This window comes from Podarcis cretensis (assembly GCF_951804945.1).
Source record: "Podarcis cretensis genome assembly, chromosome: 8".
NCBI lineage: Eukaryota > Metazoa > Chordata > Lepidosauria > Squamata > Lacertidae > Podarcis > Podarcis cretensis.
The window spans coordinates 75,771,847-75,788,643 of NC_137177.1; the positions used below are offsets into that span (position 1 = coordinate 75,771,847).

The window sequence follows — 16,797 nt, forward strand, 5'->3', positions numbered from 1 at the left end:
CAACCCTGCCATCCATCTTCTGCTTGGTCCCCTGGGGGGTGGAGAGAGCTGAGCAGTCAGGGAAAAGGCAGCAAGGAAATCTTTTGAGCCAAAGTGAATTTGGGGAGAGGGTGGGTTGTTTTTTTCAAGTCCGTGTAAACCCAGGGGCTAATGCAGCCCCCCAAACATCTCTCTCTCTGGTCCTGGGAACTTTTCCTAGGCTGCCCCAACCCAGGTGATGGTGCAGCATTTGGTGTTCTGCTCAAGTGGGACCTAGCAGAACTCAGCTGTGATTGCCAGCACCTTCATAAGGGCTTCAGGGGTCTGTGTGTGTGGCCTGTTGGATAGGGAGTATGGCATGGCTGGAGTGCTGTTCCAATAGGGGGCATTTTCCCGCATAAGGAAGGGGTGCAATATTTGGGGCTTTTTCAGAGTTGACATGATAGAATCATGCATGGTGTGCAGAAAGGAAACTGAGAAGTGCTTTTTTGCTCCCACAAGAGTCAACAATGGCCACCTTTAAAAGAGGGTTAGACAGATTTGTGGATGGTAAGGCTGTCAGTGGCTACTAGCCAAGATGGTGGTGTTCTTTCCTCCAGTGTCAGAGGCAATAGGCCTCCGAGTGCCAGTTGATTTGAGTCGTAAGTGGAGAGTGTTGCTCATGTGCTCAGGTTCTGCTAGCAAGCTTCCCGCTGAGGCATCTGGTTGGCCCCTGTGAGAACCAGATCCTGGACCAGATGGGCCCCTGGCCTGATCCCCCAAGGCTCTCCTTGTATTTGTGTATTGAAGACTGCTTTGCTATGATGTAACGCAAAATTTGGTTGCAAGCCATCATGTCAAGGAATATATAGATTCTCTCCCCCCCCCACCTTGTTAAAGCGAGCAACACATGTTGGGTTATGACTTGTTCTGCTACCTTTGTGTCCGACATCTGAGACTATGCAGTTTCCCATGTTGCAAAAGTATCTTAAATGTTTTGATACCCTTTCTGTAAAAAAATTATTTGTTTCGGTCTCCTTGCTGCAGGGAAATCAAAGGCCAAGAAGGACAGTTTAGATGACACTTCATTTGGCAGCAGCGAGGAAGAGGATGACAGCGATGAAGGAGAGTACAAAGTGGAGGACGAAGAAGAGGATGACGACAACGAGAGCTCCAGTGATTCAGATGGTAAGAGAGTGCTGCCACGGCTTCCTTTGGAGGAATGACGTTGGGCATATTGGTGAGGCGAGATGTAGGCTTTTGCTCCTGACCTCTAGTATGGGATCTGAAGGAATATGCCTTTTACCTGTTACGTTTTTTGGAAATGGGTTTGCTTGCTACGCAGCTTGCATTTTGCCAGGTGTGTGTGTGCATTTGTGTGTGTGACACACACACATTTCCTGGTTGTCATATCTCTGCACACATCGTACTGTCTTGCTGGTGATCCCTTTAAGAGGAGCAGCTGGTGCCCACGGAGGAAGGTGCTGGGTAGGATCCAGCCACTTACCCGCTACACTGGTGTGTCTGTGCGCGTGCGCATACCAATTCCATCGGTTTGGCCTGAAAAGATAAGCAGTGCCCAGGGTGGTGACAAGCAGTGTTTTTGCCTTGGGTGACGATCCACGCAAGCAAGAGAAGTCTCCGCCAGGAGGAGGACGTTGCTTGTCAAGAGTGCCACCGGCTCTGGCTGTCCTTTCCCATTATCTCCAAGTGCGCTGCTGCCTTCCCCTTCTCTCTGAGGGGTGAGGTTTAAAGGATGCAAAGCCCTTTTGGGGTGGCGATGATGGTGCAGGGATGTCCACCTCTCCTCCCCCCTCTCCTTAACAAGATTTCTCTCCTGGCTTTGAGGTGAAAATGAGAGGAGAGAGCTGTGCCCAGCCCCACTGACTGATTCACTGTGACAGATGGCAGAGGGTTGGCACACGGACCTTGGTGCCGTTGCCCAGAATAGATGAACAGCAGAGATGGGAGCGAACATTGGCTGGGAACGCTTGGCAGTCTCCTTGCCGGCTCTTGGAGCTATTTCTATCTGGGGCTGCCAGAGCCTGGCAAGGCAAACGGCTCCCACAGCTGCCTCTCTCTCTCAGTGCTTGTTTCGGGGCGGATGTTACCAGTTGGCCCCTCCCTCGAGATGTGCAGTGACATTTGTTGGGGGGGGGGGGAGGGAAAAAAACACCCTTCCAGAACTGCAATACTGTAATAAGCATTTTAGCGCAGGGGCGTATGCGCCCATGTTTCTGCGGGGGCCAGCACATGAGAGCATGTGCTTTGCACGTAGAAGGCCCCCAGGTTCAATCCACAGCATCTTCAGGAAGGGCTGAGAAATGTCCCTTACTGTCAGCACAATGGTGGAGGGTCTCCCAAGGATATCAGACCTTTGGCATATAATTTTAAAGCATTATTTACCTGTTCTTCACCCCAAAGTCCCAGGGACAGTTGCAGCCATTAAAATTTTTTAAGCTTGATTTTTTTCAATACCAGTGATCATCTCAAGCTTTGAAATGCAACTTGCGTGACCTGCTTGGGCAGAGGAGCTTTGGGGTACTGGCCTTGTACTGTCAATAGGGATAGGGATCTTGCTGCCCTCTAGAAGATATTGGAGCACCAATTCCCATCAGCCAGCATGGCCTATTGTCAGGGATGATAAGAGTTGTAGTCTCACGACATGTGGAAGGTCTTGCATTTCTTGTGTCTATCTTAATGTACGATGTTGCAGCCAACCGAATTCTACTCAGAGTACCTACGGACCCAGATTCAACTAAGCAGTTGCACTAGTGGGAGCTGGTAGAACAAGTTATGCAAGCACAACAGGCCCCCACCCCGCTATGGGAAGGGTCAGTAGAAACCCCAGAACAGCCCATGTGGGGAGGAAAAGAAAGACTGTTTGGTCTGGCACGCAGAAATGCTTGTGCCAAGGGATTCCTTTCATTGAAATAAATGGACCAATGCAAGCCATGGCCATGAATTTCAATGGGTCTGCTCTGAGTAGGATGAGCACTGCATAAAACCCCAGGACTGTTCTCTCCCCCCTAAGGATGGCTGGGGCTGAGATTTCAGGAAAAAAGCCTGCCCCATGATTTAAACTCAAGAGTCCCACTTAGAAAGAGCAGTGCAGAGTGGTGGTGGTGGGGGGGGCAACAACTTTTTGCACCATCCTTCCCAAAACGCCTTGTTTTTTTATTCCAAATTGCAATAAGAGGAGCACAGAAGCGCTTGTTCACCCTCCCTTCCATCCCTGCTATCTGGAAGATGCAGCGGTGGCGATAAATTAATTAATGCTTGTGATTAATTAGCAATGAGCCGCTTCTGCCTGCCTCTTTCTCCCTCTCCCCTCCTCTTCTTTCCTGATAAGGCAGGGTTTACACCTCTCTCTCTCTCCCTTCCACAGGGGGAGGCAAAGGGGCCGGCCGCCGCAAGGGCGTCGGGAAACAGCTGTCACGGGCGGAGCTGAAGCAGCTGGCGCAGGGACCCGAAGACATGGTGGAAGACTTGGACTTCTCTGATGCTGACTGACAGCTGCGCCAACAGACAACTGAGATGGGTATTGTGAGGGGCAAGGGGAATGGATCTGGAGGTGTTGCGTTTGTGGTAGGGTAACCCACGTGCCCCTTTAAAGCAGGGGCAGGAAGTTGCTCCGCTGAGGCTGCCTCCCTTGTCCCCCAAGGCACCACTTGAAACGCAAAAATCTTGTGCAGCAGAGTTTTATACGTTTTGGAGAAACACAGTAAAATTTGTGGCTTTGCCAGCAGCAGTAAAGTGGCTCAGGCAAGGAGATAAAAAGGCCCTTGTTAAAACCTGCCACTTTATAAATAACGTGGGGAGGGCGGATCCGCCACCTCCAAATCCCTGTTTTGTTGGAAGGAAACCAGCCCCAAGCCCACCAGCATGGCCAGAGCTTGTGTTGTCCATTATTAGCCAGCCACTGCTTCCAGTGGGGAAGCACCAGCAATTAACTGGTGGCAGGTATCTCCTAATATTACCTTGCCTATTCCACCGAGCTTCTAGGGGCGCAGAGAAGTCTTTCTTTGCCAGCCAGTGCCCTCTGCCATTTAAACCCCACCCTGGTACAGCTATGCTAAGCAGATTCTAGGAAAGAGAAGGGCTAATAGTTGGGTGCCTGTGGTCTCCCTTCATAGTGGGCAGAAGAGACTCTGCACTGGGAACTGTATTCGCTAGATTCACCTCTGCTTACCCCCGACTCAACTCTGTATTATTTTTTGTACTTTTGCAAGACTCTTAAGGACACGGCCGGCCCACGGAGCAACCAATTTATAAATTAAGTGATTTCTTTTTTATTATTATTATTTAAATCGATTTGCTGGAAAGCGTTGGCCTGGATGTGATGGATAACGACCATTTACAATATATAAAGAAGCGAAGGTACCATTGAGCGATCTGTTTGATTCCCCACCCCCACACCAAACAAAAGTAAAAAATAATGAGTAAGGGAAAAAAGGTTGAGCGTGCAGGTGTTTCCAAAACAGAAAGGGTAAGGAGAGAGAAAAGCGGACAAGCATCGATCACATGATTGTTTTCCATCACTGTACAAATTGCAAGGTGGGGAGGGGGCAAGGTAGAGCGCCCTGCCCCGATGGGCTCACTCGGGTACCTGTTACCTGGTCATGGGGGTGGGGGACCAGGTAAAAATGTGCAACTCCATATCCTCTGCAACAAGCCTCTTCCCCCCCTCCCCCACAAAATACACACACACTCCCCCACACACAAAGTAAAAATGGGACACACATCTTCTGTACACACGCAGTTTAAGGTGTGGGGGGTAAACTCTGCCTCCCAGCCTCTTCCACGCTCATCTCCCCTTCTGCCCCCCCCCAAGGCTATCATTATTATTATTATTATTCTGCAAAACAAGTCTGTGCAGTGCCCAGCAAGGAGGGAATCTTTCACAGTCAATCTGCAATGTTTAAGCAGCATGAAAATGCAGTTTTAAAAAAAGAGAAAAAGCACACAAAAAACTAAAAAACCTGTACCCCACAGAGCTAGCTGTGCCGTACCATCCAAACTGAAGTAAACATGGACCGGAACTTGGGCGTTGGGTCAGTTGTCTGTCTTTGGTATTGTTTCAAAGTTGTTTTTTGAGTGATGCATAGACACCCTGAAAGAGGAACGGAACAGGTTCCAGCGAGGGACACATTTCAGAAGTGGGGAAGGAAGAGTGTTTCCTCCTGGCGGGGAGGCTGCGGTTAGGGGAAGGGAAGAAGGGGGGTCTCTTCCCCAAAGTTGCATTTTTGTAAAGGCAACAAAGAAAAAAGCCCAAACAACGTTCCTTTTCTCCAAAAGAAAAGAAAGAAAAAGTCACGGTGTCCCTTTTCAAATTGCTTCCAATAAATCTTTGGATTACGCCGACCCCTGCCCCTTAAAACCCCAACGCTGAATGCATTATTATTCTCTTGGTTCCTCGGCTGGCTGGTTCCAGTGCTGGAAGGCCCAGCAGCCCAAGCCAGGGACCCTTGCGAGGCTGGCTGGCTGACTGCCTGGGGCTGTGCAGTTTACGAGGGCGGCTTCGACGTGTCGCTGAGGCAGGCCAGCAAAGGGTTCCCGTTTTCCTGCTTTGGCGAGATGCGGCTGGCGGGGAGGAGAGCGTTGCCGTACGGGGAGGAGGTCACGCTTCCTGTCGACGAGGGGCGGAGGTCAGCGGGAGGCAAGTCACGGTCTGCGGGTCGCAAGCCCGGGGGCTGGAGCGGGAAAGCCATGGGGAAGCTAGCCATGTACAGCACCCGGCCGACTCTCTTGGCTACCTGTGGAGGGAAATTGCAAAAGGAAGAGGGGAGATTAATGGGTGGGTTGAGAGGAGAGCACGCAGGCTTGTCTTCTAGCTGCAGTTCGTCTTCTGGGGTCAAGCAATGAGTGCCTGGTGCTGCTGATTCCTCAGCAGAATCTGTACAGGTCAGGGAGGCAGCTATGGAGCCTGGGGGACCCTAGCAGGGGGCTGTTTTGACAAAATAGAAAATCTGGAAAAGGCAACGTGCACAAAGTAGGCAAATTAAAACCATGTGCATACAAGCTGAGTAATTCCACACGCACACATTGTGGATAGTCTTGGTGAAGGTCATAAATAAAGGGAAGTGGTTGGTGAGAGGGGATCTCCACAGGAAAATCATATAAACAGAGACTGGACACATGCTTTAAAAGTCTATCTTCCCCCTCTTGAGGACTAGCACCTTGATTTAATGGGGCAGGAGAGGACAGATAGTCATGCTAAATTTCACATAATCCCAAATTGCACATGTATACATGATTGCAGAACACATGCTGTGGGAGAGGGGTCATTATGCTCCTGATATACTTATCATCAGAGCACTCCATGAAGACCCATTTGCAGATAGGGCAAGTGAGCCCTCTTGTCTCCCTAGAAACCAGTTCTCAGAATTCTATCCCACACACCCAACATGTTCCTTGTCACCCTCTGGTGAAACAGCATCCAGGGCAGAGATGCCTGCTGACATTTGGGGCAGAGTCACCTGAAATGTGACCAGGCAATTTCTTATTTCAGACACACAGGGATAACAATGGCTGGATGTGGAGGGATGTTGCACGGGGAAGCTGCAGTCTGCGTTGGGGGACCACTGCTGTATCCGGGCTTCACATTCTTCCTCCACGCACACTTCAAAAACATCGTAAGTCTGGATCAGGCCAGTGGCCCATCCAGTCCAGCATCCTGTTCTCACATCACAGTGGCCAACCAGATGCCACAATAGGAAACCTGCAAGCAGGACCAGCGCACAAGAACACGCTCCCCTCCTACTCAGAAGCATTACTGCCTCCAACTGTGGATGAGCCTTTTGGTTACCACACACACATGCACCCGAAGCCCTGAGCAATCTTGCAATCTCTCTGCCGGCCCCCCAGCGACACCACCCTTGGGAAGCGGACCATGGTGCAATAAATACATTTTGCGGAGGCAGGCTTCCCCCCGCCTCAACCACCACTGGCCATATACATTTGTTATATTATGTTAAAACAATAAGGGCAACTTTATTACTTTCCCTGCAGCCCTTACTGTTTACGAGGGGTCTAATAAAAAGGTTCTCTGGGCAATTGTTCCCTGTGGATCAATTCTGCAGGAAATAAAACTGATTCAAGGAGGAAAAAGAAGCAGCGGCGGTGGCAGCAAGAAATTCAGGAGCACCAATCCGACTTCGATTACACACGCAGGTTGTGGAGTGTTTGCAGGAGAGATACGGAAGTGAAATAACTGGCAGTAGCCTTAAAATTGGGCTTGGAGTGATACAGCCATCCCTTGCCCAAGTTTTGCTAACTGAATAATACTCTGGTTGTTTTGGGTTAAATATGAACCTCTGTTTTTTATTGAAGCTTTAACAAAAACCAGCTGTGTAGGTGCAAGAGCAGGCGGGGGGCTTTTGGCTCAGGATCGAAGGTGATTAATATAAGCCCACATCCCTGGGGCAGACGGGAGGATAGGGGGAGAGACTCGGCAGCTGGGGAGAGGGCAGGGGGCTACCATTAAATTGTTGACTGCAAATGAAGACTGTGATGGGGAAAAGCGAGCAGCCTTTATGGAGGAAGAAGAAACCAAGGACCAGTATGTGCGTGCAAATGATGTTAATCCTGCAGCTTTTGGTGGTGGGTGGCGGGTGATGGAAAAAATTGGGGGGCGGGAAGAAAGAGATAGTGCTCAAAAGCTAGCAAAACACCTAGACCTCTGACTCCTATTTGAACCCTTTCCTATGCCCTGTTTCCAGAGCGCACTGAGAAAAGGTGTGTGGTGGTGGGGGGGGGGAGGTGTACTTAGAAAAGCACCTTCTACTGCACTTAGTGGGGAACCAGTGGCCCCCTCCAAGTGCTGTTGGACTCCCGTCAGGCCCCAAGCTATGTGACCAGTGATGAGGGGTGATGGGAGTTGGGAATCTGGAGGGCAAAAAGTTCCCCAGCCTTGTTCTACCAAAACAACTTATCGACCGGTATGTGAGCGTGCAAGCTTTTGGGTTACAGTAGAAGGCAAAGGAAATGTATAAAGCTGCTATTGCAGGTGAATCCAGAGCCCCATCAGCACAGGCCTGACCTACAGATGCTATAGAATGAAGTGGCAGAGTGGGACCCTGTCAGGCTGCAGAAAAGGAATGCCATCCTTCCATAATACCTTATCATGGGATGTGCTTATTAGCTAGTTTCAACTTTCCAGGGAGATGTTGCCAACTCCCCTATGAGGAAGGCTTACAGCATTTGGAACTCCTTAAAGGGACCCTTGACAAGTCCAGTTGTGGACGACTCTGGGGTTGCAGCGCCGGCGTACAGCTTCTGGGTCATGTGGCCAGCAAGACTAAGCCGCTTCTGGCGAACCAGAGCAGCGCACGGAAACACCGTTTACCTTCCCACCAGAGCGGTACCTATTTACGGTATCTACTTGCACTTTGAGGTGCTTTTAAACTGCTAGGTTAGCAGGAGCAGGGACTGGACAACAGGAGCTCACCCCGTCGTGAGGATTCGAACCGCCAACCTTCTGATCGGCAAGCCCTAGGCTTTGTGGTTTAACCCAAAGCGCCACCCGTGTCCCTTGGAACTTCTTAGGTTTGGAGAAACAGTGATGGCCACCAACTTTGATGGCTTTAAAAAAGGATTAGATAAAGGCTCCCAATGGCTACTAGCCACAGTGGCTGTGCTCTGCCAGTCAGAAGCAGTGTGCTTCTGAATACCAGTTGCTGGAAACCACAGGAGATGGGGAGCTGCTCTTGTGCTCAGGTCCCGCTTGCCGATTCCCCATTAGGGGATCTGGTTGGCCACTGTTAGAACAGGATGCTGGACTAGGTGGGCCACCCAGCAAGCACTTCTTATGCCTCTCTGTGTAAAGAGGAGAGCATTCAAAAGTGTGATTCCCCCACCCTCACTTCCACCTGCCCTGGGTTCTGTTCATCCACTCACACACACAAATGTCTGGTTGGAATAGGCCACTTGAGCCCTTAGACCCCAGCTGCCCGCCAGCCTTGCAGCCCTTAATCTTATTGAAGACAAATGTCAACAGGAATTCTGGATTCTGAGGTTCTGGCCTGCTGCATCTTGAGCACTCTTACCTGTGACCTTATCTTCAATGCGGGTCCCAGTTTTAACCCCATGTTATTCAGTAAGTGCTCTTCTGTCAAGAGGGGCAGAGTCTCGCCATCTATGGCCTGTTCCCGGAAGACCTGTCAGGGGCAGAAGCAGAAAGCAGTGTGGGTAAGAGGAGCCCAGAGGAGAGCTACTTGGGATCTGAGTGCTGTGTTTTAAGAGAAACACAGAAAGCTGCCTTATACGAAGTCGAGTCTATTGGTGAACACAAAGCAAGACTAACACACACACACACACACACACACACACACACACACACACACTGATGTGAGCCTATATCATTATTGTTTGCCAACCTAATGAGGTTGGGTCTACGTGTGGGTAAGGTGGTGAGCTAAGCTGCAGTGTTGCATTTCAGAATGCAGGTGGGCTCTGTGTGTGTGGATGCGAACCCCATCCTACGCTTCAAAAAGAGAGCATCTGCGATCACTTTGATGCAGACTGCTTCCTGCCCATTAGTTCTGTTAAATAAGGTTATAGACCCATACAGCGCCCCACCCCCCAGCAACTGGCTCGTCATAATGGCATGGGTATTTCCATCCAGTGACATAATCAGAGACTCGTGAACAATACGATATTGCTCCTCTCTCTCAAGGGGACCAGTTTTTTGTATTTGTTCCAGTTACAGATAGGTAGCCGTGTTGGTCTGCCATAGTCAAAACAAAATAAAAAAATTCCTTCCAGTAGCACCTTAAAGACCAACTACTAACCAACTACTTGTCCAAGTACTAACCTAGTTGGTCTTTAAGGTGCTACTGGAAGGATTTTTTTATTTTGTTTTGTATTTGTTGTTCGTGATTTCTTCCTTCCATTTTATCTAATACTGGGAAACTTAGTAAAACTTTAAAGAAAGAAAGAAAATAGGAAGAAAAAGCACCCTGCAAAGAAAGCATTTGGACGGGGGAGGAAATGTCTACCCCAGGCCTCTTCCTTTTGTGCTTGTCTTCTAATTATAATACTGTCAAGGGCATTTTAGTTGGGATTCCGGCATTGCAGGGGGTTGGACTAGATGACCCTCAGGGTCCCTTCCAACTCTACAATTCTATGATTCTAAGTAGGGGAGTACCTGAAGTATTGCAATCAGGCTGAAGAGAGAAACTCAATGCTCTTACTTCTTGTACCTCCTGCTTTGAATATTGTTTTAATGGCTTGTTTATTACATAGTTTAATTATTGATCTTTTTAAAGTAGTTGATTTACTATGTATTTCAATTATGCAGTGGTGTTTTTTTTTTAAAAGGCTTTATCCTTGTTATTCTGCTGTTGACTTTTGCCCATTTGTGAACTGGTAGACACCCGGAAATTAATGGGCCCAAGTTAGAGATGTCCATCAAATCCAAGGGGTCTATTCTGAGTAGGGCCACTACTGGAGACAACTGACTATTACCTCGTTTTGCCCCGTACTCTTAAAGCTGGCGATTCAGAGGCAGGCACAGATGGGAGCCTGCTGTTCAAGCTTTTTTCCTTAAATCATAATAACAAAAAGGAAGCCGACAGCAGCTTCCTCCCCTTCTGGATCTTCTTTTTATAGGTGGGCTCTTCCAGCCAAGGCTGCTCAGGAGCACAGTCTCCTATCCCTGCCCTGTGACCCAGCAGGCCAGCTTGGCTGACAGCCAAAAAACCATCCCTGCGCTCTGCCACGCTTGCTTCCAGGCCTCCCTGGAGCCCATGCCAAGCTGTGTGCGATGCAACGTGCCATCAAGACACAGATGGACGGTCCCAGGGGCCGAGAGCACCAAGGGTGTGTGTGTGTGTGTGTCTGTTTCCAATACAGGGTTGCGCTGAGCAAAGACAGCCTTCCTCCCACTGCCCCCTGCTTTATTCCTAATGCAAACGCTGTGGCCGGCTTTTTTCTTTCGGTTGCTTGTTTTTTGCTGGCAAGAGCGGAGGTCAGCTCTGTGCCAGACCTCCCCGGCAGCTGCGGTTTTTGGAGGAGAGAAAGCAGGCAGACAGCTCTGTAGTGCTGGGTCTCCCCGGCGGCCTGGCTTTCTTGCACAGTAAAAACCTGTTAAATGCAGAGCCCCGCTGTGGACCAAAAGGAAAAAGGAAAGGGCCTTATCCCTTTAACTCGTTCTGTGCCAAACCCCTTTTTCCTCCCCCTCCTCCTCCTCCTTCACTACCTCCCCCTCCTCCAAACTTCTTGGTCTTTGTGGCTCACTCAAGAGACCTTGTTAATAGGGTGGGGGGATTGTATTTTTCTGGATCAGGCTGCCTGGAAAGCACCACTGTGAAAGTGCAACTCTCTGCACAGGGAGCTCTGGGGTGGCTGGTGAAGGTTGGAAGAACTCTCAGCAACCCTGCTTGCTGTCTTGTTCAGCCTGGAGGAAGCACAAGGCCGGGAGCTGAGAGGGCATGCTTGTCCTGCCCATGCCAGTAGGTGCACACGGATGGCTTCCAAGTGATTCTTGCAAGAGAGGAGAAAAACAGCGGGGAGGGCCTTTTAGAGTGTTGCCACAACTCTATTCTGCACTAGGGGTGCTATGGAGGAGTCTGGGTTTTGGACTGGAGAAAGTTAAGGGTTTTTTTTTGGGGGGGGGGGCACTGCTTGAAGTTCCTTAGTGATGAAAGTACACGTCTTTGAAAGTACAGGTAAATGGCCCAGAAAAGCTAGGAAATAGCTGGATGCTCCCACTTGGAAGATGGGAGCCATTTTGGCAAAGGTGATTCAACCCACTGCCATCTGACTGAAAGGACAAAGCAAACTAGGGAGGGATGTGTGTGTCAGAGAGAGACAGAAAGAGAAGGAACAAAGAAAAGCTGCAGTTTTTAGAATAGGACAGAGAGGAAGGTGCTAGGCCAGCTCAAGACCATTTTGATGGGAAGGGAAGGACCGTGTCTCAGTGGTAGAGCATTTGCCTTGTGCCTGCTTAGCTTTCTACATACTGCATCCACTATCGGCAATAATACTTATACCTAGCTAATGACATGTTCATTTATATTAAGGCAACCCTAGTTTTAGGTTGCATCTGAGAGCCAGCATGGGCAACATGCCAGGGTTCGATCAGATGCCTGTATTGGAGGCGGTCCATTCTAGGACAGCCCTGGTCCAGTATGCAGTATGCACTTGATGCTCTAGATCAGAACAGCCCACCAGTCTGTATAACTCAGCATCACCCACAATGACTGGCAAGCAGATCTCCAGGGTTTCATTCGGGGCGACATTTCACTGTAAGATGCTATAGAAATGTCATAATAGTAATATATAGCAGTCCCACCTACACAGAGCCTTCTGCATCTCCCGCCAATTCTCACCCTCTCCATCCCATTCGTGCCTCTGACCCTCCCCCCCCCCAAAAGCCAGCTGCCACAGCTGCCGCCCTGCAGAAGCCCCAGCCTTAGAGGGGGCTTTAATGAAGCGTGTCATGAGGGGATTAGCACTTGCACAGTGTGTGAGAGGGTGGCGGCAGCGGTGGAGGGGGGGGGGGAGCAGGGGGCAGGCCCTGCCTTGAAAATGCACCACCCGCCTGCCACCCAGAAAGAGACAGGAAAAAACGACGACCCTGTAAGCAGAAAGGGCGTCACAGCCTCTCCTGATGCATTCCCAATTGGCTGGGGGAAGGGGGTGGGCAAATTATTTGGAAAGCAGGGGGCCTGAGAGCCGCAGGGAGGCCTCCTCCTTTCACTGGCAGGTGAGAGAGCCGGCTGTGCTTAAAGAGGCACGTTTTGGGGTGCCTCGTGGGAGGTGGTTTGAAAAACGAAATAAACACTGGGCTGTAGCCCAGTGCTTGTCCTACTCAAGAGTAGACCCATTGATGCTAACAAGTGTGGCTAACTTAGGTCCAAACACTTTAATTGGTCTAAGAGTAATAGACTTAGTTCTTATTTTTATATTTTGCTTAGGACAGTTAGAAACGTATAATAGTATTTGACGTATTTGATTCAGGTTAGAAGGTTTGACCAGTTCCTCCTCCTTAGCCCTGCTTTGTGGGACTCTTTCTTGGAAGGGGAACATGGCACACTGGAACAAAGGAAGCTGCCTTGCTCTCTGATCTCCAGGGTTTCAAGCAAGGTATACGCTGAGCCCTACCTGGAGATGCCAGGATCGGAGCCTCCTGCGTGCAAAGCACTCCTTTCCCTGAAGGGCATTGCTGTTCTGAATGTTTGGCTTCCATAGGATCATAGGAAGCTGCCTTGTACCAAGTCAGATCCCAGGCCCATGCTCACACTGACTGGCAGCTGCTCTCCAGGGTTTCAGGCAAGGCTCTTCTCCAGAGCTCCCTGGAGATGCTGGGGATCAAGCCCGGGACCTTCTGCCTGCAGGGCATGTGCCTCATAGGGGCCCTGGAAGCTGCCTTGTGCAGAATCATGGGACCAAATTGGTCCATCTAGCATCAGTACCAACTGGGACTCCAGGATTTCAGACAGTCCCAGCTGGAGATGCCAAGGATTGGACCTGGGGCCTTCTGCTTGCAAATCAGATGCTCTGCCACTCAGCTCTGGCCCTCCCCTCCCTGCTGAGCAGGTCTTCTCTCTGTTCCAAGTATACAGCCACCTTCTCGTTGCACATCTCAGGATCCCTTCCCCTGAAGCTGATATTCTCTCTCTCAATGGAGTGTTTATAAGAAAGAGGCCTTGGCTGACTCTGGTGCCGAACGAACAGACGGGGTTTTTGTATCCTGACCGGAGGCCTCACACTGAGCCACTTCATGATCCCCGCTTGGCAGTGATGGATGTTCCAGAAGGGCCTCTTGCCTTGGGGCTTATTCCCCCACCCACCTTCCTCCCTGCTCAATGCACAGGGTTAACCAGCAATTTTAAGTTCTACAGCTCAGACCTCCAAGCTGCTTGCACATAATTATCAGGAAAAGATCATCAAAAAACCCAGGATGTAAATAACAACCATAGATTAAAAAACCGTGTGCACACAAAGAATTATTGATATTTTATCATTTATTTAAATATTTATCATTTGTTGTTGTTTTTATTTATTTTTTACTTTTTATTAACAACATTTTATTTAACATTTATTTATTTAAATATTATTTGGACACAGTGGTCTTAACAATGAACACCCCCCCCCAAAAAAAAAAAAAATCTTTGAAGGTGTGGCTATCCTGAAGAGGATAGTTTGAATGATATTCTTCCCTGTGACGGATGAAACAACTTTTGTGCTGTCTCTGGGGTAACTGTATGCTGGACATTTGGATAATTTGTATGGATTAATAAGGATAAATTATGTTAAATTACAACCCCAATACCTGTTAGGGGGGTTGGGAATATCCTTCATTTGAAATCCCAGAGAGCTACTGCCAGTCAGTGTAGACAATACTAAGCTACATAGACTAAAGTCTGACTCAGTATAGGGCAGCTTCCTTTGTTCTTATAATGGTAATACTGGACTATACAACAGGGCTTTAGTGTGCAATCCTCTGCATACGTACTTGAGAGAAAGTGCTCTTGAACACGGTGTGGCTTACTTCCATGTAGGACTGTGTAGTCAGCAGCGGCAGGCAGTATTTACGTACTGGTATTTAGGGAACATGGATGTGCATGACCAAGCCTCTGCAGACAAGCCACAGTAGACTTACAAAGACACGAAGAAGTGCAGACAGTTGTGGTACTGAGTGCAGTATTCAGCTTCTTGAGATGTATACTTTTTTATTAGAAAAAAGAAATGTTTTTTCAAAGATCCCATAAGTTTCTAGACCCTATGAGGCGGAAGCAAGGCCTGGCAAAACCTCAGAAAGCCAGAGGCATTGAGACAAGATTTCCAGTAGCTGGGGGAGGGTAGACGCTTTAGTGCCCCATGACTGGGATCAGCAGAATAAATTTTGAATAATTTATTCAGCTTGCAGAATTCAGTTTGTTAGGATGCAGAATTAAAGCAAGGAAGCAAGCAAGCAAGCAAGCAAGCAAGCAAGCAAGCAAACAAACAAACAAACAGGGAACAGCGCAGCCCTCTGATAGAGCCCTCCAGGAATCTGAAAGCAACTCTTGGCCTTGTTGATTTGCAGAGAAAGTAAGAACCCAAAGCCCCAGGTTTTCCCGTCCCCTCCTGAATATTTGGCAGTTTACCTGAGTGTACTCGGCACAGCCGGACAAACCGCCCACGAAACTGCAGACGTCCTCCACCGTCCACTTGCTGACGTCCTCCAGCGCTGGGCTGTCTTCACCATCCAAAAAGAGACCTCCCATGCTGCCTGGAATGGGGGAGAAGGTTTTTAGAGAGTTGGGAAATTGGGGCGGGGGCACAGGAAACATAAATCACGAAAGTCCCACACGGACAGCCACACTGCTGCCAGGCCTCCCTTGCTGCCCATTGCATTATTTTCCTCCAGCCACACATCCATCTTTAATGAACTGTCAATTAAAACACCAGGCAGGGTCAATTTGCCCGCCGAGGCCTCCCGGAGATTCCTAGCCCCGAGGGTGGGGAAGCCAAGAGAATGACAGCGGGGCTGGGGGGGGGGGGAATGACACATTTCCAACTAATGTCTTCAATGTGCTTAATTTTCTTCAGCTGCAGTCAAGGGAGGGGAGGTGGGGGGGGAGTAGAATCCAGGAAGGGCTGCAAACTGAAAAGCAACATCAACAGCCCCCACTAAGGCCAGCCAGCAAAGGTCTCTGACCACCTCTAAGTATGTGCTCAGGACAACAAAGGAGTTCAAGGAAGTGGCAGCTTTTCAGGAACATGGGAAACTGCATTATACTGAGTCAGGACACTGGGTCCATCCAGCTGAATATTGTCTACACTGATTAGAAGTGGCTTTCTGGGATTTCTGGGAATCTCTCAGTCCTTCCTGGAGATGCTAGGGACAGGACCTGAGCGATTGGAAGAAGGCACACTCAAAACAGAGACTCGTGCAGAGACACAACAGGCAGCCCTCTTCCTTTTAGGGAACAGGTTGAAGAGCTCGCTGGTAGAGGGATGGCAATGCTACCTGCTGTCAGGCAACTTGTTATCACAGAAAACTACAATGCCAGGCACATGGCTTAGTGATAAGAGCACCCGCTGTTCATGCAGAAAGTCCTGGGTTCAATCGCTTGCTATCTCCAGGCAGGGCTAGGAAAGACCCCCTGTCTGAAACCTTCAGAGAGCCACTGCCAGTCAGCGTCAACAACACTTGAGGACCCAACAGCTACCACTGAATCTTGTTTATAAAACTGTGAAATCTTCCAGATTTGACAGAACTCTTGTTAGTGAAACGTGAATGCCTATGAAATTCAAAAGTCTGTATACTGCCCTAAGATGAATTAAGAGAAGGGATGGGGAACCAGTGGCCCTCCAGGTGCTGGACTCCCACTCGCATCAGCCCCTACCAGCCTGGCCAATGGTCAGGGATGATGGGAACTAGAGTCCAGCAACCAGAGGGCCCACAGGTTATGAGCCACCCTTGATCTTCAGCTGCATACAAACCATACGGTTAAGGAACATCTCACCCACTTCATTAATACTGGCACCTGTAGTTCATTAAGGGTGCTGGGAATCGCAGATTGGTGAGGGCGTAAACTACAGCTCCCAGGATTCTTTTGGGGACGGGATACGCTTTAAATGTATGGTGTGTATGCAGCCTAAGTGAAGGCAGACATTCACCTCTTTAGTAATCTCCTAATCCGAGAGACTTGCTTTTTTTTCAGACCTGAAGCTGGTTTTGCCAGACATTGGAGATCTTTCTCTCTTTCTTCCTCTCTCTCTCTCTCTCTCTCCCTCCCCCTCCCCACCACCCACCCATTTGAAAGAGTGCGGCACTGACTTGGTAAATAGAGGAAGTGGAATTGAACTCAATTATTCCAGGCACAGCTAAGGCTCCGGCGAGAC

General features: G+C 49.3%; 2 protein-coding genes across 12 annotated transcripts in view; one reads left to right on the forward strand and one right to left on the reverse strand.

The window, feature by feature from the left end:
• Positions 1-5,004, forward strand: part of NOC2L (NOC2 like nucleolar associated transcriptional repressor) — a 79,231-nt gene extending 74,227 nt beyond the window's left edge. The window contains exons 18-19 of the mRNA XM_079986903.1: positions 1,006-1,146; positions 3,347-5,004. Of these exons, the coding sequence (XP_079843029.1) occupies positions 1,006-1,146; positions 3,347-3,471 (266 nt within the window). The 3' untranslated portion in view covers positions 3,472-5,004. The remainder of the gene's footprint in view (positions 1-1,005; positions 1,147-3,346) is intronic.
• Positions 4,227-16,797, reverse strand: part of SAMD11 (sterile alpha motif domain containing 11) — a 333,362-nt gene continuing 320,791 nt past the window's right edge. For all 11 annotated transcript variants that reach the window (XM_079986850.1, XM_079986848.1, XM_079986843.1 and 8 more), the window contains 3 exons: positions 15,054-15,178; positions 9,006-9,116; positions 4,227-5,714 (listed from right to left, as the gene is read on the reverse strand). In XM_079986850.1, the coding sequence (XP_079842976.1) occupies positions 5,466-5,714; positions 9,006-9,116; positions 15,054-15,178 (485 nt within the window). In that variant the 3' untranslated portion in view covers positions 4,227-5,465. The remainder of the gene's footprint in view (positions 5,715-9,005; positions 9,117-15,053; positions 15,179-16,797) is intronic.